The following is a 23,166-nucleotide window of genomic DNA, read 5'->3' on the forward strand; positions in this document are numbered from 1 at the left end:
AATGGTCAACTATTTTTATATCTCCCGGATTTGTGAATAGCATTTGGAATCCTGTATTTTTCCCCATTAGGAAGTATAAAATGTAAAAGTATTGGTCACATTTAAAAATTAATGTGTGTGTTAAGTAGTTTAGGAGCTAAATTACTAGATTCATTTTTATTCTATATTCAGAATTTAAAAGTAAGAGAAATTAGGAGGTACACCTTAAGAATCCCAAACTGTATATTTCTAGACAACAACCACTTTTTCTTAATCCTTAGTAATTTGTATAAGACAGTGATTCAAAAAGAATAAGCACATATCATCTTTCAGAGATAAAATGAAATTAAGTCTGACTATACTGTTCAGATTTTTCACTCAGCAGTACTAGCCTCTGGGCCATCTGCTTTTTGTGAAAGTTAACATGTATAAAATTATATTGCAGGTTATAATGTCGTTGTAAAGATTCCCCCAGGAGCAACAAACATTGATATTCTTCAGCACAGCTATTCTGGAAAACCAGAAGATGACAATTACCTGGGTAAACATTTTTAGTTAAATGGCAGCCAGTATGTGCAGTTTCATGGAGGTCTGTGGTTGTAAATTCTTAGAAGGCAAGAAGAGTCCCTTGAATAAACATGCAATTTCGGCTCAGACTAAGCCAAGTCATCTGAGAACATATATATGTGTTCTCTTTTTGAATTACATACCATATCCCATTTTAAAGATACTGAATTAAATTCTGGAAGACAAATTAAGCTTTTTTCCCCATGAGGGTGTTTTAGATAACCAGAGGTTATATTCAGTTAAAGTTGTGTGTGTATTTAGAATACAGTTCTCTAGTTGTAAACCTCATTGGGGTTAAATGTTTTTAAGAAAGAAGTCGCTCAGTCGTGTCCAACTCTTTGCGACCCATGGATTGTAGCCTACCACACTCCTCTGTCCATGGGATTTTCCAGGCAAGAATACTGGAGTGGGTTGCCATTGCCTTCTGCAGAGGATCTTCCTAACCTAGGGATTGAACCTGGGTCTCCCACATTGTAGGCAGATGCTTTACCATCTGAGCCACCAGGGAAGGGAAGTGTTTTTAATTTGTTTTCTTAAATGTCTTTACCATGTAGCACAAGTCTTTAAATATAATTTTTATTGTGATTGTATTTTTATTGCTCTTATATTACAGAAAGAGAGCTATAGTTTCATATTTTTAGATGTTAATGAACATAGTCCTAATATATTGTCTTTTAGCTATTGCTAGAGTATACATTTCAGTTGTTATTTACTTTTTGGAAATTGACTTATAGTTTAAAGCATTTCACTTAGGCCCAGAGATGAAAAGAATGCTTTACAAATCTTTGTTTCTGTCTGATTATTGACTTACATATTGACTTACATTACTTTACCTTAATATTGACTTACATGTAATTCACTAAGCTGGTGATATAAAGCTGATACTGAAAAAACACTTGCCTCACTTTAATGAAATGTGAAATATTGGCTCAAGTAATCAATGCTTTGAATTGACTGGGAATCTGAATCTATAGTGAACAGCCCATTTCAGAAATTATGTTTGGCCTTATAAAGTCAATTGTAGAAAGAACAACTGCTGAATGGATGCAGATTTTCCTTCCAGGGTGATGAAAAAATTTAGAAAACTCGTAGAGATTGCACAGCATTGTGAATGCACTATATGCCATCAAGTTGTTCAATTTAAAATGGTTAATTCTGGTTTTGTTAATTTTACCTCTATAAAAAAAAAGCAAAAAAAAATTCCCAAAGAAAATCAAATATAAATGTTTTAACTGTTTACATTTAGTTGCACTTCTTTTTCTTTTGCATATACATAGATATATGCCATATATATCATATGGTATAGACATATGCCATATGTATTATAGATAATTTATTATGTCTCTCTTAGGATCCAAATGTAGATATTTGGTTCTGCTTAAGTTTAAAGATTAGAAATGTTTACTACTAAAATATCAGTATACTTTGTAAAAGAAATACTAATGGAAATATCAAAATCTAAACAGGGGAGCAAAATATATGTGTGGGGTGTTTAGAAAGGACTTGTAATTTGCTTTGGTAACTAAAAATGATGACATGTAGTTTTTCTCAGTAAAGTTTTATTTCCCTTAGTTTTAGTGTAACAGGCAGTCCTTTAAACAGGCCTGTCCACTTCTGATAATGTGCAAATTTACAGAGTGATTTTCATTTTGTTGGTTCTTCACTGAATTCACTGTAGTGTATAAAGACAATCACAATAGTCTACAAAGACACAGAATCACCAGACATATTTGGTAGTATTTCCTTTAGCATTGGTTCAAGGTGTGTAGTATTTGTTAAGCTTAGTCATGGTAACTTGTGTGCTTTGGGTAGGATTTCTTGGAAGACCAAGTAAGTGTTTTCCAAAAAGATTATTCCATTGAGAAGTATAGTAAATCAGCAAAGATGTATTTAATTAACATGGGGGTTTTATAAGTGTAAAATTTGAAATATTAGACACCCTCTTGAAAATTTAAACTGACAGCACAGTGCTTTACAATTTATACACTTTAAAAACATTTTCCAAATTTGATTCAAATTAAAACCCTGTGAGTTGGGAATTTTTATTATTCCTATTATGCAATTAAAAAGCAAGTAGTTTATCCAAGATCACATAGTAATTAATTGGAACAATTTGAATTTAAATCAACTGTACTGAGTCCTGTGGTCTTTTTACTACCACAGCACTGTGGAGAGCATGCAATTTTGTATTTACAAAAGTAACAAATTATGAATACATACTCTGTTCCGTACTCACATACACATGTAAATATTAGTATATAGAGAGACATACATATACTTAATTGACAGGCTGATGTTAATACCTATCCATGGGAAAGAGCAAGAATCACCAGGGGCAAGAACAGAGGATGCGGTGGGAGGGTTCTGAAAAAGTAGCCACTCACACAGGCGTGAGCAATGATGAGTGCCTCCCATGAAAAAGGTCCAGATGTTTACGGAGGGAGGAGTGGGATGGGCTTTTGAAATATTGACCCTAGGATGTCGAAGCTTTGTACATGTTTTCCAAGGTAAACAGAACACTACAGCAGCCTGGCTGCCCTTTCTTTCCTCCCCGTGGATGACCAGGATTGATTTAGCTGATCTGTCTGCATGACTTCTCTCTGTTTTTCCACTTCCTGTATGTCTCTCCTGGTGCTGCATGCTTTGTGGACGATGACCTTCTCAGAAAGAAAAATTATAGAGTGAATGTATTTTCATGGGTTTGGCTAATATGCTGAAGTTTTGCTGCTTATGGGTTAGATACCACTTTATAGTAAAATAAAGTTTATTTCCTCCATATTAATTTATATTTATATTCTCTAACTGCAGAAGAAAAGAATGTGAATTGTAAAAGTTAAAACTGTTTCTGGACCGTTGACTGGTTTTGCTGTTTCATGAGCACTATCCTTTTACAGCATTATCGGACACTCAAGGGAATTTTCTTTTGAATGGGAATTTTGTTGTAAGTATGTCCAAAAGGGAAATCAACGTACAAGGAGCTATTTTTGAATACAGTGGTTCAAACAACTCAATTGAAAGGATTAATAGTACTGATCGACTGGAAGAAGAACTTGTTTTGCAGGTAAATTCTTAGTAGTTGTTACTAGGACAGTTTTAATCATATTAGTAAAATATGATGCTTAAGTAAGTGCTTTGTATTTATTATTAAACACAAAGTGATGTCTTTTAAGAATATATCTTTTATGAATTGATTGTGTGCCCCTTTGTATTTTTATTGAGGTTTTGTGTGTGGGTAATCTATACAACCCTGACGTACGCTATTCCTTCAATATCCCCGTGGAAGAGAAGAGTGATCTATTCACATGGGACCCATATGGACCATGGCAAGACTGTACAAAAATGTGTCAAGGTACACTAGAATTAAATAAAAGGACATAAGTTCAGCTGTGGCATGCTGGTATAATTTGGGGTGCTCTTGAGTCTGGCTGCTTGTGGAACCCACATACTTATACCACACAGACTTACAAAGATTTCCCGTCTTTGTTCTCTGTCTGCTTTTCTCTCCACTCATTCTAGGCTTCTTATGCTTAATAGCCTCCCTTATCTCAACCCTTTTCAACATTTTCCATCACAGCTCCTTTCCTACCACATCGTTAATCTCTTTCTTGCAGTTACAGAAAGGGTCCCTTACCGTGACACTGTTTTCTAGTGAAATGCTCACCTTCTTGTCCTTTTCCTTCCGTCCACTTTCCCAGACACCCATCTCCTTCTTTTAGTCTTGTGGGGTCAACATTCTCTCATTCTCTTATTTCCCTTCTCTGACCACAGGGAAATGTGTTTGTACTGATGGATTAATAACTAAAAGGAGTACAGCGGGGATGAAAAAGCTGTGCAGTTATAGTAGAAAAGCAAATGAAGAGACTGGTGTCTTTGGGCAATCTGTAATTATGAATACCTGGTTGTGTTTGGCTACGTTTGTTTGAATCAGTAAATGTTTATTGACAGACTATTTTGTTTTGGATTATTAGGACCCTGATTTTGCATTAAAGTTTTTAAAGTCTAGTGGATGAAACAGAAGAATGAGTAAAGTTTCTTAATTTTAAATGATAAAAGCTGTGCCACAAGTATGCATCGAGGAGACCCCAGGAAAGATGGAGTGAGCAGTTTGAGGAGGTGAAATGGGAAGATAGAAATTGGTGTGGAGTGGAAAAGTAGTGCCCAGGGGCATGAGAGACAAGGTCTGGGAATTAGGGGAGCAGTGAGTCAGCGGAGAAGCAGCTCAGAACAGTTCAGAAATGAGCTGAGAGAAGGCAGGTGGCCAGAGGCAGTAATTACAGATGGGAGCTTGAAGGGCATGTTAACAAACTGACCTCAAGGTACCAAAGGAGTGGAGGTATCCCATCCCAGCAAAAGGCACAGACTTGGTCCTGTGGTTCTAGGACAGCAGTGCCCGGATGCTGGTGTGGAAACAGGCATTCCTGTTTGAACAGGGTCTCCGGGAAGGGAGACTGAAGTAGATGATGCCAGGCTGACTGGAGCAAACACTGCAAGTAAGAACAAAGCTTTGGTAACACAGACGACGGAGGCATTCATTTTGACAAAAAGAATCTGAATGTGCTTTATAGAAGAGCATATAGAAGTGGTTTGGGCATCTGGGACTAGCATTCCAGCGTAACTGGGTAAACTGGTCTGTGGCAGTAGATATGAGGAGCTAGAAGAAATCTAAATACATAGTTGAATGAAGGAACATTCTAAAATTTGGGGGACACACCAAATAAACACACAACAAGATCCAAAAATGAAAGGCTGGAGAAGGCATTTTGAGATAGTTTGAGAGTCTGGACCAGGAAAGATCTCTTTCCCATAGAAGGAAAGGAGCTAGTAATTCAGTTGCCACAAAGTATATACTATGATCATAGTTCCTTTTGTATGCGTGTCACTTTGGGTTTCTCTAAAGTGAAGTTTCTTTAGTTTTGTTTCCTTGTTTCCCTGTCACTGAAAATGATCAGGCTCCAAACGTTTTGTGAACGCTGTAAATTCTGTGTTAATGTTTTGGAGCTCTGTATTCAGTGCATTGGTTTCAGCTTTCCTTTCCTTTTTCTTGTCTGTTGCTCCCTTGGCCCTCTTCTCTCCGCTCTAACCTGGCCATGTTGCTTTTCAGGCTTGTGACACGGCTGTTATCACACGCTTTCCCTTCTTCATCATCCTGGGAGGTCTCTTTAACTTTCTTCTGTGTTGGATTCCCTGGGCCCAAATTCTGTGAATTCCACTCTTTATTTCCTCCACGGAGGATAACGTATCTGTCGGAAATTTCCTGAGAAAGCAAGGCAGGTTTTTGAGACCTTTCCTGTCTGAAAATGGCATTTTTTTCTGTCCTCACCCTTGATTGATAGCTTGGCTCGTATAAAATTCTAAGATAGATTATTTTCCTTGAGAATGCTGAAAATCTTGTTTTCCAGTTTCCAGTGCTTGGATATGATACTTCCTGGTATGGAAATTTTGTGTCTCCCCTCCTAAATTCTGGGAGTGAGAAATGACAGGACAATGTGTGTTGGCTTGGCTTTTCCTTTCATCTATTTTCCTGGTAATTAGGACGCCTTCCAAACTGGAAACACAGATTCTTTGATCTGAGAAGTTTTATGTATGATATCTTTGATAATGTCTTTACATTAAAATTTCTCTTCTATCTTGTAAAATTTATATTATCTGGATATACAGCCTCCTGGTCTGATCTCTTATCTCATAATTTTCTCTCCAAATGTACATTTTTTTCTTAGTGTTTCTCATCAACAGCTTGCTTTTGTTTCGTGGATGCAATACCTGTGTCTGTGAGAGTATTAATTGTAGTTTTGGAACTTTCTTCTGCTCCCTGACATATGGGTTTCCTCTTAATTCCGTTTCTGCTTATTTTGGTCTCTTTTGTGTGACTGTCTTTCCTAAATTGCCTACTGATCCTTTGATGTTTGTTCATATTTAAGACTAAAATGCTAATTGAAAGTCCTGTGTGGGTTAAATAAGTCTTCTTATAGTTCTTTACTATGTCATTGGGGGAACGGCTCAAATGTCGCTGTTATTTAATCTTTTTTTCTTGAGCTAAAGAGTTTTCTAAGAAAGGAATTCTCCCATCTTCTGCTGGCCAGTGAGGGGACTGGAGAAACTGTAAAAATTGGTTTGGAGCCAGAGGGAAATGGAGGGTGAGCCCAGTGGGCCTGAATCTCATCATTTCAGTATGGAGACTTTTATTGAGTCCCTCTCTTTTCAGTACAGTGTTTCCCCAGCTTCCCTCAGCTGCTGTGTCTGTGCCCCCAAATTCACCTGCTCTGGAGCTATGCTATCCAGAATGGTAGTTACTAGCCACATGTGGCTAGCCCATTGAAGTATGTATGACTTAGTATGAAAAAAGAATGGGAAATATATCATCGATAGTGTTTCTGTTGACCCTGTGTGGAAATGATCCTATTTGGCTATTTGTATCTTTTTACTTTTTCATGTCACTACAAGACAATGGAAAATTACATGTGGTTCACATTGTTTTTATTAGATGGCGCTACTGTTGACTCTTAGATGGAAGTCTGGCTGTTCTTCATGACTACTTTTCGATCACTTCTCCATTTTTTCAGGCCTCTGCCTCACACATTCACCTCTTCAGAGGAACCTGAAGGTGTTTTTGATTCCTGGGCTTTGCTTGGATTCTGTGGCATGAATAGTTTGTTTCTTACTTTCTTCCTCCACAGGCTCAGGTTTCAGCTTCCTTGGCTCTGTTAAAATAGTAATTTCCATCTTCTTTTCATATTTAAAATTCCCTTTTCCTGCCTACTGTTTCCTCTTTTATTCTTTTTGTTCTTTCAGGTTTTTGCCTTTTCAAAATTCTTTATAGTTATTTCAGATGGTATGCATGCAGAGATAAACATGCATGTTCATGTTTCGCCAACTGAAAGTATACAGTTGAACTTGGAGAAGACAGAAATTTGATCATGCCACTGACAGCTTGAACTTTTTCCTGTCTCTTCATTGGAAAAAGTGCAAAGTTCAGTCTACTCTGGCCTCTCTGACTTCTCTAAGTTTCCTTGACTGTGGTTATGTACCGTATAAACAACTGCTAAACCTCAATGACTTAAAGCAACAAATGTTTATTTCTTGCTCATACTGTGTGGTGGCTGCTAATTGGTTCTGACTCTTCTTCAGCTTGTTATCTGCATCCATGTCATTTTTAAACAAATTAATAGACTATTTTTTTTAGAGGGGTTTTAGGTTTGGGTTCAATCCCTGGGTTGGGAAAGTCCCCTGGAGAAGGGAACAGCTACCCACACCAATATCCTTGCCTGGAGAATTCCATGGACAGAGGAGCCTGGCAGGCTGTAGTCAGTCACAAATAGTCAGACACCACTAAGCGACTTTCACTTTCACACTAGGTTTATAGAAAAGTTGAGCAAAAACTATAAAAAGTTCTCATATTCTCTCTTCTTCCACAACCCCTCCCCAGTTCTCCTATTATTACCATCTTGCATTCATGTGGCACATTTATTCCAATTGGTCCATTATTATCAACTGAATTCTGACCATGCTACCTTTTCATTCATGATTCCAGGCTGAAAGATCAGCCCCATCAGGAGAAGGTGTTTTGGAAACAGAGAAAAGAGTTTGCAGAAGCAAGAAAAGACTTTTAGAACTTCTGCTTGGAACTGGAATAGTCACATTCCCTTCCAGGTGGTTGGCACAAACCTGCTGTCAATGGGCAGGGAAGTCTGCTCTTCCTCCAGGAAGTTATAGAAATGTTGTAGCAAGTAGAGATGTGTGATTTTGTTACAGCGAAAAGGCAAGCAAATAATGGGGAGCAGTAGCATACTGTATCATATCAGCATGGACCCTGACCACTCAGTTCTCCACGAGCAACCCTTCCATCCAGCTGTAATAAATTTCTTCCTACTTCACACACTTGTCCCACCTTCCTTACATCTCCTTACTCAGCAAACTCCTCAATGTTTCAGGATTCAGCTTGCTTATTGTAGAAAGTCATTCCTGACTAGTTCAATATGCTAGCCTATTTATATCCTATGTTGGAATTGTTTTTGCTTTCTTAGCTGCATCCTTCAAGCTGTTAGCAGAAGTAAATTATTATGGAACATCTCCTTATGTGAGTTTTCATTTAATTTTTAATTTTCATTTGACTTTGGCCAAGGTCTTCATAGAAGAAAAATTACTTGTATACGTAAGAGTGATCATATGGTCATGTCTGATCAAAGCTGTGACCACTTACCACTTCCATTGCTGGTGACTGAAAGGTGCAATACAGACTGTGAACTAAGGTAAGTAAAAGAGAAATAATGTATAATGTAACCAGATAAAAATAACTGAGATAAGATATAAAGAATCTACTGCCTGGTATAAGATGGACATGTAATTAATATCCGTCCTTTCCCATTCCCTTAAAAAACTTTAGACCTGCTAATTTATTGTGAAACTCAACAATTGGGTTTGAGATTTTTTTTCATAGTATTTACTTAATTTCAGTATAGAGACCTCGATATTTTTGTAAGAAATGGAAACAAATTTGTCCGTAAAATAAATACAGAAAAACTCTAATCTGAAAACCTATGGTTTAAAGCTCTGAAACAATACATTTAATAGCTTGATCCTCTAATTCCCACTGAACTCAGGTACCAATAAACTTTTAAAGTTTGAGGATTAGAGAATCAATAGATTGACTTGTCTACCTTATCAGCATTTCGTCCATTAAACTGTAAGTAACGAGATCCTAGATCATGGCAGGCAAGTTTTTCCTTCTAAAATCCTTGTCATTTGTTTTCTTGTGGTGGGTCTTACAGTGAAGCTAAGAGCAATAACCCCATCTAGCAGGTGACAGTCAACATTCAGGGATGGCCCGAATCTCCTTTACTCAGCAAGGGTGAGAATTTTTATGTATTTGTGGTGGTGTTTGGAGACATATGGTAGAAGGCTAGTGGTAGGACGGCATGTACAAGTTGCATCCACTGCCTTGCAGTAGAGTGAAGTGCAACGAAATCTTTGAGATGCTTTTCAGATGGAAAGAAGCTCCATGAATTCTCTTCTTTGCAGTATTGCTGCACTCATATTGTCTGAGAGATTGCTAGACTGTAATTGGGATAATTTGGCTAACGCTGGCAGATTTTACTTGTGGGAAATAAATGTTCTCTCTGAAAACATGTCTAAAAGTAGATTATATGAGTTAATGAGAAAATGTGATATGCTTTATAAAGACAAGTTTACCAACTTTTAAAGGCTTTTGATGTAGTCATGTTCCCAGATGTTCTTCTGATCCTCAGTCAAATAAAGATGTTGCATAGGGAGACACCACCTGATTATAGGTCAGATATATTTGGTTATAGTTTTAGATCTGCTACTAAGTAACCTTAATCTCAATCTTAATCTCAGCCAGTTGTTTTCAAAAGTCTAGGGAGAGGCTTGGGATTCCTAGGAAGAGAACCCATATTTCCTTGGGGTTCCTCTAGGGTGAGGCTTGGGGTTCCTCCAAATGCCTGGGTGTAGTGCTGGTTCTCTACCTCCAGCTTTAATCAGACAGCTCCATTTTTATGGGTTTGGAGTAAATGTTAAATTTTATTTAGAGAAAAGTAAAATTTCTGACAGAAGCCAAGCATATATACCATTTGAATGCACAGGATCACTGGGCTTCATTTTCTCATCTATATAATGAAAGTTTGGACTCTAAGATCTCTAAGAAGTTTTCATCACTAAATTAATGATATATCAAATATTTTTTTATTGTGGCTTGTCCATAAATTCTAACATAATTTTAAAAATTGAATTATATGTGTGAATTTTTCTTAATCCATGTTTTAAATTGTGTTCATCAGCCTACCTCCTAAGCATAATAACATCATTTTTTATAGGTGGCACATCATTGGCAAAAGTGAATGTTCAACCCTTTGCGGTCAAGGATACAAGTCATTGGACATCCACTGTATGAAGTATTCCATTCATAAAGGACAGACTGTTCCAGTAGATGACCACTACTGTGGTGACCAACTTAAACCTCCAACCCGAGAACCCTGCCATGGTGATTGTGTCTTAACAAGGTGGCATTATTTAGAATGGTCTCAGGTACAAAGAAAAAAGTATAGCTTAAGAAAAGCTGCTCCTTCATTTTACTTCTAATTAAATATTTGTCACTTCAGAGTAGCGTTTTATTAAAATTTTTATTTTGTGTCCATTTCTCACCACTTTTCTTTTTTTAATCAGTGTTCCAGAAGTTGTGGAGGAGGGGAGAGGTCTCGAGAATCTTACTGTATAAATAACTTTGGCCACCGTCTTGCTGACAGAGAATGCCAGGAACTTCCCCGAGTGACAATAGAGAATTGCAATGAATTTTCCTGTCCCAGTTGGGCCACTAGTGAGTGGAGTGAGGTAACATTAAACACTTGAGGCTTAGAACTATTATCACGTTGTACAGGAGATCTTTGTAATGGAAGGCTATGTAATTCAAAAAATATTTCAATTTGCTTTATCATTTGGTAAATAATTGTATTATCAAGGTAGTAAAATTTCAAAATGTTTTGTCCTTAAGCTATTTACAGTGTCTGACCAACAATGACATAACTGGTATTTAATCTGTAACCATTTTCATAGTGGGCTTTCCTAGTGGCTCAGATGGTAAAGAATCCACCTGCAATGTGGGAGACCTGGGATCGATCCCTGGGTTGGGAAGATTCCCTGGAGAAGGGCATGGTAACCCACTCCAGTATTCTTGTCTGGAGAATCCCCATGGACAGAGGAGCCTGGCAGGCTACAGTCCATGGGGTCACAAAAAGTCAGACATGACTGAGTGACTAAGTACTTTTTCATGGTGTGCACAGTAGGCTGAGATACATACTTGTTCCAAGGTCAGTTTTGTACCTTTATTTCTGGAACAAGTAGATGTTGTGCTGGGATTTGGGCAGCAGAAGTTTGGGGTGGCTGGTTTTACCTCATGAGTATCTCTGGTTTTTCTGAGGCGTGGAGGGAAAATGTCCTTAGGAATGATCTTTAACTGTATTTGAATATGCAAATTGACCGTTACGGTTTTGGGGGTGTTTGTGCTGACTGATGCTGACAGTAACGGTCAGCTGTCTTTCCCAGTGTCCGGTTACCTGTGGGAAAGGAGCGAAGCGGCGGCAGGTGTGGTGTCAGCTGAAGGAGGACCGCTTCAGTGACGGCTTCTGTGACCCAAGCACCAAGCCTGAGTCGCAGAGACCCTGTGAGCTTCATGCATGTACTTCCTGGCAAGTAGGACCTTGGGGTTCTGTGAGTATATGACAGTATATGGATTTCCGCTCTGATCCGTCATTACAGAATAGCACAGAATTATAGTATATTCAGTCTTTTAGTGGCTCCATCTAATTTTCGGGTGGCTTTTGGAGAAAGATTCCTGAAATGTAAATCAGTACCTATACAATTTTTTCAGTCCTGCTAATTTTGCTGTGGTAAATATTCTAGCTTTGACTTTTAACTCACTTTTGTTAACCACGATACCAAAAATTTCTGTATTCAGCATCCTGCCATAAACCATAATAAAAAAGAATACAAAAAAGAATATATATATGAATAACTAAATCACTTTGCTATACACCAGAAATTAACATAACACTGTTAATCAACCATACTTCAATAAACAACTTATGCTTCCATCAACTTTATGTAAAATATAAGCATTTTCACATCCTAAATTATTCTGTCTACTGTACTTAGAGTAGGTGTTGTTGGGAAGTTTTGCCAAAAGGTGACTAGGAGATAATCTGATGGATGAGTTGTGGGCAGTTTAGTATTCTGTGCAGATTGCCATACTTGCCAGGAAACCTGCTCTCATCTACCCTTTAACACTGTCCTGTTCTTTTCTTTCTTTATCTCTTCAAAATTTATTTAGTATATTAAGTGACATGCACACACCAGGTCAATGTTGAAAACTAGTTAGTTTTCCTAAACTGCATTGACTCTGCCACCAAAATATGAAGCTTCTATTGAGAATTTTACATGATAACTTTTTAAAGATACAATAATAATTGCCATTTCAATTTCACTATTTTCAGTTTAGTTCAGTCGCTCAGTCATGTCCGACTCTTTGCGACTCCATGGACCACAGCCCACCAGGTCTCCCTCACATCACCAACTCCTGGAGTTTACCCAAACTCATGTCCATTGAGTCGACGATGCCATCCAGCCATCTCATCCTCTCTTGTCCCCTTTTCCTCCTGCCCTCAATCTTTCTCAACATCAGGGTCTTTTCAAATGAGTCAGCTCTTCTCATCAGGCGGCCAAAGTATTGGAGTTTCAGCTTCAACGTCAGTCCTTCCAATGAACACTCAGGACTGATCTCCTTTAAGATGGACTGGTTGGATCTCCTTGCAGTCCAAGGGACTCTCAAGAGTCTTCTCATCACCACAGTTCAAAAGCATCAATTCTTCTGCACTCAAGTTTCTTTATAGTCCAACTCTCACATCCATACATGACCACTGGAAAAGCCATAGCTTTGACTAGATGGACCTTTGTTGGCAAAGTAATGTCTCTGCTTTTTAATATGCTGTCTAGGTTGGTCATACCTTTCCTTCCAAGGAGTAAGCATCCTTTAATTTCATGGCTGCAATCACCATCTGCAGTGATTTTGGAGCCCCCAAAAATAAAGTCTGCCACTGTTTCCACTGTTTCCCCATCTATTTGCCATGAAGTGATGGGCCCAGATGCCATGATCTTAGTTTCCTGAATGTTGAGTTTTAAGCCAACTTTTTCACTCTCCTCTTTCACTTTCATCAAGAGTCTCTTTAGTTCTTCTTTGCTTTCTGCCATAAGGGAGGTGTCATCTGCATATCTGGGGTTATTGATGTTTCTCCTGGCAATCTTGATTCCAGTTTGTGCTTCAACCAGCCCAGCGTTTCTCATGATGTACTCTGCATATAAGTTGAATAAGCAGGGTGACAATATACAGCCTTGACGTACTCCTTTTCCTATTTGGAACCAGTCTGTTGGTCCATGTCCAGTTCTAACTGTTGCCTCCTGATCTGCCTACAGATTTCTCAAGAGGCAGATCAGGTGGTCTGGTATTCCCATCTCTTTCAGAATTTTCCACAGTTTATTGTGATCCACACAGTCAAAGGCTTTGGCATAGTCAATAAAGCAGAAATAGATATTTTCCTAGAATTCTCTTGCTTTTTCGATGATCCAACAGATGTTGGCAATTTGATCTCTGGTTCCTCTGCCTTTTCTAAAACCAGCTTGAACATCTGGAAGTTCACAGTTCATGTATTGCTGAGGCCTGGCTTGGAGAATTTTGAGCATTACTTTACTAGCGTGTGAGATGAGTGCAATTGCGCGGTAGTGAGCATTCTTTGGTATTGCCTATTTTATTAGTATCTATATAAATTTGAATAAAGATGTATATTGATTAAATTTGCTCAGTTTAAATCTAGAATCTGGAATAAAGGACTAATAAAAACATCTACTGAAAATACATTCTTAACTGTGTACATGTTAAGAAAATTAAGTTTATGTAATGTCTGAGCAATGGTGTTTGGTATCTGCTTATATTCTTCAGTGCACAGCCACGTGTGGACAGGGGTACCAGATGCGTGCTGTGAAATGTGTTAACGAGCTACATAGTGCAATGCTAGATGACAGACTGTGCCATGGAGCTAGTCGCCCAAGTGACAGGCAGGTAAACGACACCTCTCCATGGATTATAAACAACAATGTTGATACAGGAAGATTATTGGTGTGTTAAAATTATTTCCATATGTATTTTTCCACTTAACCGTATATGCCTTAAAAATGTATGTGGGCATCAGAGAGTTTATTGTTCTTGGTTTTGCCAGCTTTATTGAGGGATTTGTTTTTACTCTTTATCTGATATTGGATAACTCATATAATTTATGTTTCCATCCTTTGAACTACAGAAGGATGATGCATTATTAGGAGTATAATGAACTTCTCAAGTGTGTGGTGTTGCTTAAGGTAGTGATCTGTGTTCATTCAGAAGGTTTCAGCTTAGTGCTATTTTTGAAAGACTATTACTCTTTTCTTTTTAAATCATCAGGCAGAATGATCCAAACTTAGCCTTCAGAGTCATACTATCCACTTCTAGCCCTTGATAGTACTTTGTACTTTTGGAAAATAAAAACCTTTATATCACTTATTTGTAGTTTACTATGTAGCTGTTCTTGAGTTACATAATTGAAAGAAGTATAGGATTTAGTATCAATCAGAGTGGTTAATTCACTAATGTTTTATGAGGTCCATTTTTCTTTTGAACAGGATTGTATTATTACACCTTGCCCAGTTATCCCTAAAATTGGGGCCACTTCCTTGCCAGCTGTTCCCATGAGAAAGATAGCACAATGGCGATATGGTTCTTGGACCCCAGTAAGTGAATTTCTTTAAGAGACAGTATTTCTACTATGGAGGCTTTCAGGCATCCACAAAATAGTTGCTCCAGATTTGCCAAATTAATATATGCATTCATTCTTAGGTATTTTGATGGAGATGGTATTGAAAGAGCATAGGGTTTAGAATTAGGTAATTTAATGACTAAATCCTGTTCCGTCTTTCAAGAGCTCTGTTTCCATGGGCAAGAATTTAAGTTTTCTAGGTCTGTTTTCTAATCCTACCAAATGAGGATGATAATATTTATGTCACAGGCTGTTATGAGAAGCAGATGTGATATTAGACTTTTATTAGATTTGGAATATACACTTGCTTCAGTCGTACATGAAAGAAATATTTTTAAGTTTCATATATTCTCTGAATATTTTAATTATGAGATCCTATCTTCTCTATTACCTAGGTCTTTCAGAGTTGTCTTAAATGTTATCTTAAGATTCTCTTATCTATAATCTTTTCTGTTTCTTTAATTTTGACAAATAGCTAATCACTGTTCTGAAATGTTGAGTGTTTTGTTTTATTATCACAAACATCTGATTTGTGAAGTTTATTTTTTAAACTCATTGGAATACTCACTGCCCTGTCTTTGACTCAGAAATGATAATATTTATAAATTAACTTTTTTCAAGAATCTTGAGGTTCAGAAATTAGAACAACAACCAAGTGTAAGGGATCCGGGAGTGTCCTATATAATGCTTTGGTATGATTCAATTTTTCAGTGCTCCGTGTCTTGTGGAAGAGGAGCTCAAGCCCGCTATGTAAGTTGTCGTGATGCTCACGATGGAATAGCAGATGAATCATTTTGTGCCCACTTACCCCGACCAGCTGAAATAGCTGTCTGTTTTAGCCCTTGTGGAGAGTGGCAAACAGGGAATTGGTCACCTGTAAGTACTTTTATGCAAAAAAAAGTGAAATGAGAAATTTAAATATAATATTTGAACTTTGAGGTAATGCAGTTTATTGGCTAAATTTGTGATCAGTGTTCAGCTTCCTGTGGCCGTGGAAAAATGACTCGACAAGTTTTATGCATCAACTATCATCAGCCAGTTAATGAGAATTACTGTGACCATGAAGTCCGCCCTGTGATAGAACAAGAATGTAATCTGGCAGCCTGCCCTCCCACGTACAGCCACTTTCCGAGTTCCTCTGAGCAGCCAAGCCATTTTCCAGGCAGGAATTTTCCATTAACTCACAAACCAGAGGATAATCAAAATCAGGGAGTCCATCCATCAATCAGAGGAAACCAGTGGAGAACAGGACCATGGGGATCAGTAAGCCCTCTTTATTGAGTTATACTAATTCTGTAATTTTGTTATGTTATATGGCCTTTTTAACAGATATGTACATAATGACATCAGAGGCTTTTAATGCTAATTATTTCTGAAGATCAGTAGTTTAAATCTTAAAAAGATTAAGCAATTTTTGATGCAGATTGCAAATCTGTAGAGTTCTAATTGAATTATACACTAATGTGATATTATGATTACAGAGGAATCCATTTGAAAAAAATCTTAAGAGTACATTATAGTAAAAATGAAATCTTTTAAGTCTTAAGCTTACCAATGTCTATGAAGAAAAAAAATCAAACCCAGAAATTACCATGGTAACAGTGCAGTAAGCTGGTGTAAAACCATGATTACTTTGTACAAAAAGTACAATTGTGGTTCGTATCTTGTATGAGATTAATGATACCAAGTAAAGAAAAACAATGTGATAGTTGAGAAACTTAACATTATCTTTTGTTTTGTTTTTTTTCCTTTCTAGTGAGACCTGAAAACTTGAATTCTTTTTTAGTTAACGCCTAGGACAAGGGTGAATTTTTTACGGCAAACTTTAAAGCTTTACCTTCCTATCAATAAATTTTAATGAAACCCCTAGTAATACCCAGGTTTTTTTTTGACAGATATTCTTTTTTCAAATTATGATTCCAAAGGAGGGGAGAGAGAAAATTAGAAAATTCCAAAGGGGGGGAGAGAGAAAATTTAGAGAGCTTGAAGTTGAGTCAAAGAAGCGTTTTTCTTTTGCTTTAGTGTTTTATGATGTAATTTTGTGACGTGGAATCTTCAGTTTGTGTGTTCCCGTGTTCCATCCTTCCCAGTGCTCTAGCAGCTGTGCTGGAGGTGTTCAGCGCAGAGTTGTGGTCTGCCAGGACGAAAATGGACAAAGTGCCAGCTACTGCGATGCAGCATCCAAACCCCCAGAGTCAACGCACTGTGATTCAGGACCTTGTCCACAGTGGAACTATGGAAGCTGGGGAGAAGTAAGTCCTACTCTCTCCTAAACTTGCGGAAATTATGTCATCCCTAAGACCGAAACTTAAGCACTTCATACCCTTACTGTTGAATAATCTTACTTGACTATACTAGACAGATTTTTAAAAAATTGAGTCAGTAAAACTATAATCTTTTACTAAACATTGTGTCGTGGTATAAATCACTCATTTATGATAGGAAATACATACTCCAGATTTTTTTCAGAATCCTATGTGCTAGCCAGTAGGTGACTTCCTAATACCTCTCTAAAACTAATATATTATTGTTTTAATTTCTTAGAAAATTAGACTGATACAAAGACAGAAAAACAGCGATATGTAGGCCATGATAATATCCTAATTATGGAACCATTCATTTGATGAATCTAAAATGAAATAGCTATCAATTATTGAGCACTTTCTTCACATCCTGACCTTTTAGGCACTGGGATTATGAGGATAATTTTTTAAATGGTTGCAATGAATACTAATTCCACCTATATTATGCATGAGAAAGAAGAAAGACTTACATTGGCTTTGGATAAATAAAACAAGCCACCTAATTTAATTAGTCAAATATTTGTGTTTAATGATTTTTTAAAAATTAACTCGTTTATTTTTGATTGCACTGGGTCTCTGTTGCTGCGCTTGGGCTTTCCTTAGTTGCAGCAAACTGGGGTTCCTTTTTATTGCGATGCTCAGACTTCTCATTGCAGTGGCTTCTCTTGTTGCAGAGAACAGGCTCCAGGTGCATGGGCTTCAGTAGTTGGCAATACGCAAGCTCAGTAGTTGCAGCTCATAGGCTGTAGAGTTCAGGCTCAGTAATTGTGACGCACAGACTTAGTTGCCCTGCAGTATGTGGCATCTTCCCGGACCAGGGATCAAACCCTTGTCCCCTGTGTTGACAGGAGGTTTCCTATCCACTGCACCACCAGGGAAGTCCCCTGTTTAATGATTTTCAGTACCTATTTTCTCTCCATAGGGAATTTGGAAATCATTGTTTAAAGATACACTTCTGATCAGGTGTTAATAAATATAAAAGTATGTCTTTAAAATATACTTTTACTATTTTCCAAAATGAAAGTAACTTTTTCAGTTCTGAGTTAATTCTTGTGAAAATTCAAATAATTTGAAACATTGTGAAAAGATATGAACTTTTAATATTTGATACATTTCCTGCCAGACTTTAGTTCTGTGTAGGTTTCAGAAATCAGTTCATTAATTATAATGTTGCTTTGCCACCTGCTGTTCTCATGTAATAGATATACTGTACATCTTTCTATCTTTATAAATTTAGATTTCCCTTCATGGATACATAGTCATCTTTTGATAGGATACCATACATTATGTAGTTATTACCTATTACAGTATTAATTTTCAAAATTTTGTCTTTTTAAAAAAAAGGATGGAACTGCAACTTTGATTTATTTTTGAAGAAATGTTGAGAGTTATGAAGAAAGGATAAACTTTAAGCTTTAGCCATTCTGATTATGTACTCATCACTGAATAAACCAACATAATATTCTCTTTGAAGCCACATAGTCTTTATCTTCCTTTTTATTTTTAGTGTACACAAACATGTGGAGGAGGAATAAAATCAAGATTTGTGATATGTCAGTTTCCCAATGGCCAACTGTCACAAGAGCAAAACTGTGAAATGTTGAACAAGCCACCTAGTGTGGTACAGTGTCAGGTACATGCTTGCCCTGATGATGTATCATGGCATCGGGGACCATGGAAATCGGTACGATAGTACTCTTATTTTTATCTTTCTGTTTTGTTTTATTCTGTCCCTTTTACTTTAATTTTCTCTCTTTATAAATTGTGATGCACACATTTTATCTTCCAATTTTTTTTAAAAGCAGACCATTGGACATCTTGGCTTGTGTCATTAAATTTGATAGTTTGAAAGAGAATTCATTCAAGTACTGTAATGTATACATATATATATATAATAGTTTTATAGATATTTATTTTTTATAAGTGAATTTTGAACCATAGCACTAATCTAATGGAAGTGTGTTTCTCCAGTACACTTTTGGCTTGCCACAAATTAATTGAAAATGTTTTACTATTTGCGTTTGTACATAATGTTAACATTGTGCTTGTAACAATGGCAAGTTAAGGCTGTGTCTTGTTTGAGTGTATAACTGTTTGTGGCTTTTGTCTGTCAATGTCCAGTAACTGATCTAAAAGCAAATAACATTTTTTATCATTGTTAAACTTTAATATTTTATTTGGAAATGTGAAAATATTGTATTAAAAAAGAAATTTACTTACACAAAGTAAATTAATTGTTTACAATTTGTTACATACATCATGAAAAAGTATGATTTATATTGTAATTTATATGAATGTTCATATCTTCCACTGTGTGGAGTTACTGTGTTTTGGGCTGTTTTAATTTTTTATTTTTTGAAGCCATAGACAAAAATGCATAAATATTCATGAATTATTAATTTCTTCTAGTATTTTTCAACTACCCAGGCTTTGAAGAATAATTAACATATAGATATATTGAAACTAGCATTTTGGTCAGTTTTGATATTTCAAATCACATACAACCAAGTATACTTCTTTCAGGAGATAAAATGATTGGAGTCTATAATTTATAATAAATTTATTAAATTAAATTAATTTATAATTAAGATTATAAAGTTAAGCAGTTCTTTATTTGGAAAATAATTAACTCTGATTTTATATCCGAACCTGATGTATACACTTGTTTTGCTTCACCCAGGTCAAAGTTTTACAGTGAAATGTAAACCTGTTTCAATTCATGCTATTTGAAGAATAGGTCAAGTTCTAGTTCAGACTAAATTCATCTTTTTAGTCACTATGACTGATACAAAACAGCAGAGCGTTTTAACTTTATGGGAAGATCTTAAATTGCTGCATTAGAATTAGAGAGACATAACTTTTTGGGAACTAACAAAAGCATTTTGCTATGGAAAGCATTCACATACGTACTTAAAATGTTCACTGACCATCTGCTGTATCCTAGGGACTATACTGTCGTGATAATATAAAGACATATTTGTTACCCTATGTAGTTTACAATCTAATTGGATAGATTTGAAGTCCTGTAAGAAGTCACGATAGATTTTTTTTTTGTTAGTCGTTTTTGGTTGGAAATTCACTTTCTCTGTACTGTATCTGTTACATTTTCTTTTGTTTTATTGGTTTAATTATAAGCCTAGTCGTTAATAAGACTTAATCCATAGATTGCCTTCTTGGAATTTGCCTCAATTAGGACAACAGACATAAAGGTTTTATTTTCCCTATTCATTCATGAATTCATTCATTCACAAAGCATTAAACATTTACTCATGCTTCTGCTTTGTGTTATATATTGAAGTTCCTAAAATTAAGTGGTTTGAATCAGATCTTCTATATCAGGGATCAGCAAATTATCAAACCTGGCCCATTGTCTATTTTTATAAATAACTTTTATTGGAACACAGTCATGCACGTTTTTTATGTATTATCTATGGCTGCTTTTGAGACTTTCTTAGACTCAAAAGAGGCTTTTACAATAGAGACTGGCCCTCTACAATAGAGACTTTCCCTCTGGGGAAAGTTTGTTGATTCCTGTTCTATTTAATAAACATCATGAAACTTTAAAAATTTGACATATCTAAATTTATAGCATGTTGGAATTGCAAATATTCATTTGGGGTCAGTTTTAGATTTTTTTCATCCTTTGTTTAATATTTTCAAATAGTTTAAGGTTTATCAATTTTTTCTACATATTCACTATAGTATTTACATAATTTTTCCCCAGCTTTATTGAGATATGTAGTCATATTGTATAAGTTTAAGGTGTACAACCTCACACAATTTTGATTGTGTTGGAATGCATCAAATGCTATACTCCAATAATTTGTATCATGATGTTTTTTGGTATGTCATAAGTGAAAAACCCGAATGTTCACTAAAGACCCTTTGCAGAGATAACTTTGTCAACCTCACAAAAACAAGTGACCAAGAAAACAATAATTTCAAATTACAAAATAGTAAAATAGAAGTATATAATTCTTCATTGTTTATTACATGTCTGTTCCACAAAGGAGTTCATTGATTAATTCAGTCTTTGCACTAGTAAAGAACTGTAAATTTTTTGATAAATTGAAGATAATTTTAAAAATTACAATAATTTTATTTATTAACTTTTAATAAAGTAAATATATATCATTAAAGTTCCTGGATTTCTTATTATATGAAGAATTTTAATCCTTAAATTAGCCTTTTATATTAAAAGGGATTAGGGATCTGAAGTTTTATTGTTAAAACCAGTTATAACCTTTTAATTTACCTCTTTCAGTGTTGCTACATATTAGCCAGATTTCAGAATACCTCTTATTAACATATCAGGTTAATATTCTTTAATGCATAACTTTAATTTCAGAAGATCCTATTTACTAGGTTAGAAAACTAAGAAAAATGTGTATATGTATATAAGTATACATATATGAATGACATGAAATTTTAAACAGTTTTCATTTTGAAGGAAAATTAAAATACCAATTGCTAAATAATTAAAATGTAGCTAGGAATAAAGTTGTAAATATATATTTAAATTTTCTCCATATTGGAAACTTTGTGTTGTAACAATTTATAAGCATGATTAAAGAAAGAAAGAAAGCTTATCTGTTAATGACTGCATTTTTGTGACTAGTCAATGTGAAATGATTGTATTTTAACCCTTGCTTATTAATGATGTGTTGTTGGCCTTGTGCTTTTCTTAATTCACGTGTATGTTGTATTTTTATTCCTTGAACCAATACCTAAAATGTTTTAAGTCACTGAACCGATTCTGTATTGTAAAGAATGCCTCTTTTCTTTTGATGGTTTTTTTAAATAACAAATTGTTAATTTTTCTTATTAAACATTTAATTGTTGAATAGTATATGTTTTCATATAATTTTACTGAGTATGTATATAAGCTACTGCTATTTTTATTTAATCCTATTAGAAACTAACATTGGTTTTTAAAAATAAGATTTATTGTTGAGCTATCAATTTTTAAATACTAGGAATTTTAATATTCATATATTATAAATAAATAAAAATTTATGGTGTAAGCAAACTTAGTAAATTAATAGATGTACTCATGCTCAGGATAGTCTTTAAAAGGTAAGTAAAATTTTTATTTTTCTTTTATAAAATGAGGGGCACTACATGTAACATAAACTATTTTAGCAAATGCTCTTTAAATAAATTTATATTAATTTTTCTATATTTCCCTGTAGGCCTCATTTAAGTGGTTCATTTTCCTATAATGTTTTCATTCTGTACATAAAATCAGTTCATATTTGGTAAGAAAATAATGTGCATTCCATTGTTTTCTGGAGTTAATGATGATCCAACAGAAGTAAAGATAATAATTTTTTCATTTAAGATTGTTTTTTCTTCTAAAATTAAGAAAAAATATTTTTTACAAAGATGAAACCTTGGTACTTGAACCCTCTTGATCCTAGTGCTTTTCCAAAAGCATTTCTTTTTAAAATAGTACCCTCCTGTAGTATTGTGTTAAAACATATATATGTATACATGTGTGTGTGTGTGTATGACTAAATTTCCATTAAGATACAATGGAATGTGACAAATAAAAACACTTTCAGAAATGAGCATGGGGTAGCAGCACACACCTAGTAAATTTGCAGTTTGTCAATTTAATAGTTTTGTGTTACAAAAGAACATTGAGGGTCTGAGTGGAGGGGGTGGGCTCCTGCTCAAGGTGGAACGCACTCAAAAAGGAACTTGTTACTGCCTCCATTGCTCCTAAGTCCAGCAGCAGCCAGGGGAACAAGGTAATGTGTGGGGAAATGGTTTCAAGAAGCTGTCAATTCTTTGTAAAGGGCAGTGTTCAGTAAAACCATAGTAATTGGTTATTTTCTCAAATTTGGAGAAGACACATATAAGTATAGCAAAGGGCTGGAAATCTACTTCATTACCAATTTATCATGGAAATCTACTGAAATAATGTTTCTATTTGTTATATTGCCGTACCATTCTATGGTACATTC

General features: G+C 35.6%; 1 protein-coding gene across 3 annotated transcripts in view; it reads left to right on the plus strand.

Moving 5' to 3' along the window:
- The window catches only part of ADAMTS20 (ADAM metallopeptidase with thrombospondin type 1 motif 20), a 202,783-nt gene that overhangs the window by 104,105 nt on the left and 75,512 nt on the right, over nucleotides 1-23,166 (plus strand). For 2 of the 3 annotated variants that reach the window (XM_043886575.1, XM_043886594.1), the window contains 13 exons: nucleotides 425-520; nucleotides 3,441-3,607; nucleotides 3,766-3,895; nucleotides 8,666-8,792; nucleotides 10,374-10,584; nucleotides 10,723-10,887; nucleotides 11,599-11,763; nucleotides 14,045-14,164; nucleotides 14,761-14,868; nucleotides 15,606-15,770; nucleotides 15,867-16,157; nucleotides 16,985-17,146; nucleotides 18,705-18,881. In XM_043886575.1, coding sequence (XP_043742510.1) covers nucleotides 425-520; nucleotides 3,441-3,607; nucleotides 3,766-3,895; nucleotides 8,666-8,792; nucleotides 10,374-10,584; nucleotides 10,723-10,887; nucleotides 11,599-11,763; nucleotides 14,045-14,164; nucleotides 14,761-14,868; nucleotides 15,606-15,770; nucleotides 15,867-16,157; nucleotides 16,985-17,146; nucleotides 18,705-18,881 — 2,084 coding nt within the window. The remainder of the gene's footprint in view (nucleotides 1-424; nucleotides 521-3,440; nucleotides 3,608-3,765; nucleotides 3,896-8,665; nucleotides 8,793-10,373; nucleotides 10,585-10,722; nucleotides 10,888-11,598; nucleotides 11,764-14,044; nucleotides 14,165-14,760; nucleotides 14,869-15,605; nucleotides 15,771-15,866; nucleotides 16,158-16,984; nucleotides 17,147-18,704; nucleotides 18,882-23,166) is intronic. The other variant, XM_043886584.1, reaches the window with a different exon arrangement.

This window comes from Cervus elaphus, chromosome 3, assembly GCF_910594005.1.
Source record: "Cervus elaphus chromosome 3, mCerEla1.1, whole genome shotgun sequence".
Taxonomy (NCBI): Eukaryota; Metazoa; Chordata; class Mammalia; order Artiodactyla; family Cervidae; genus Cervus; species Cervus elaphus.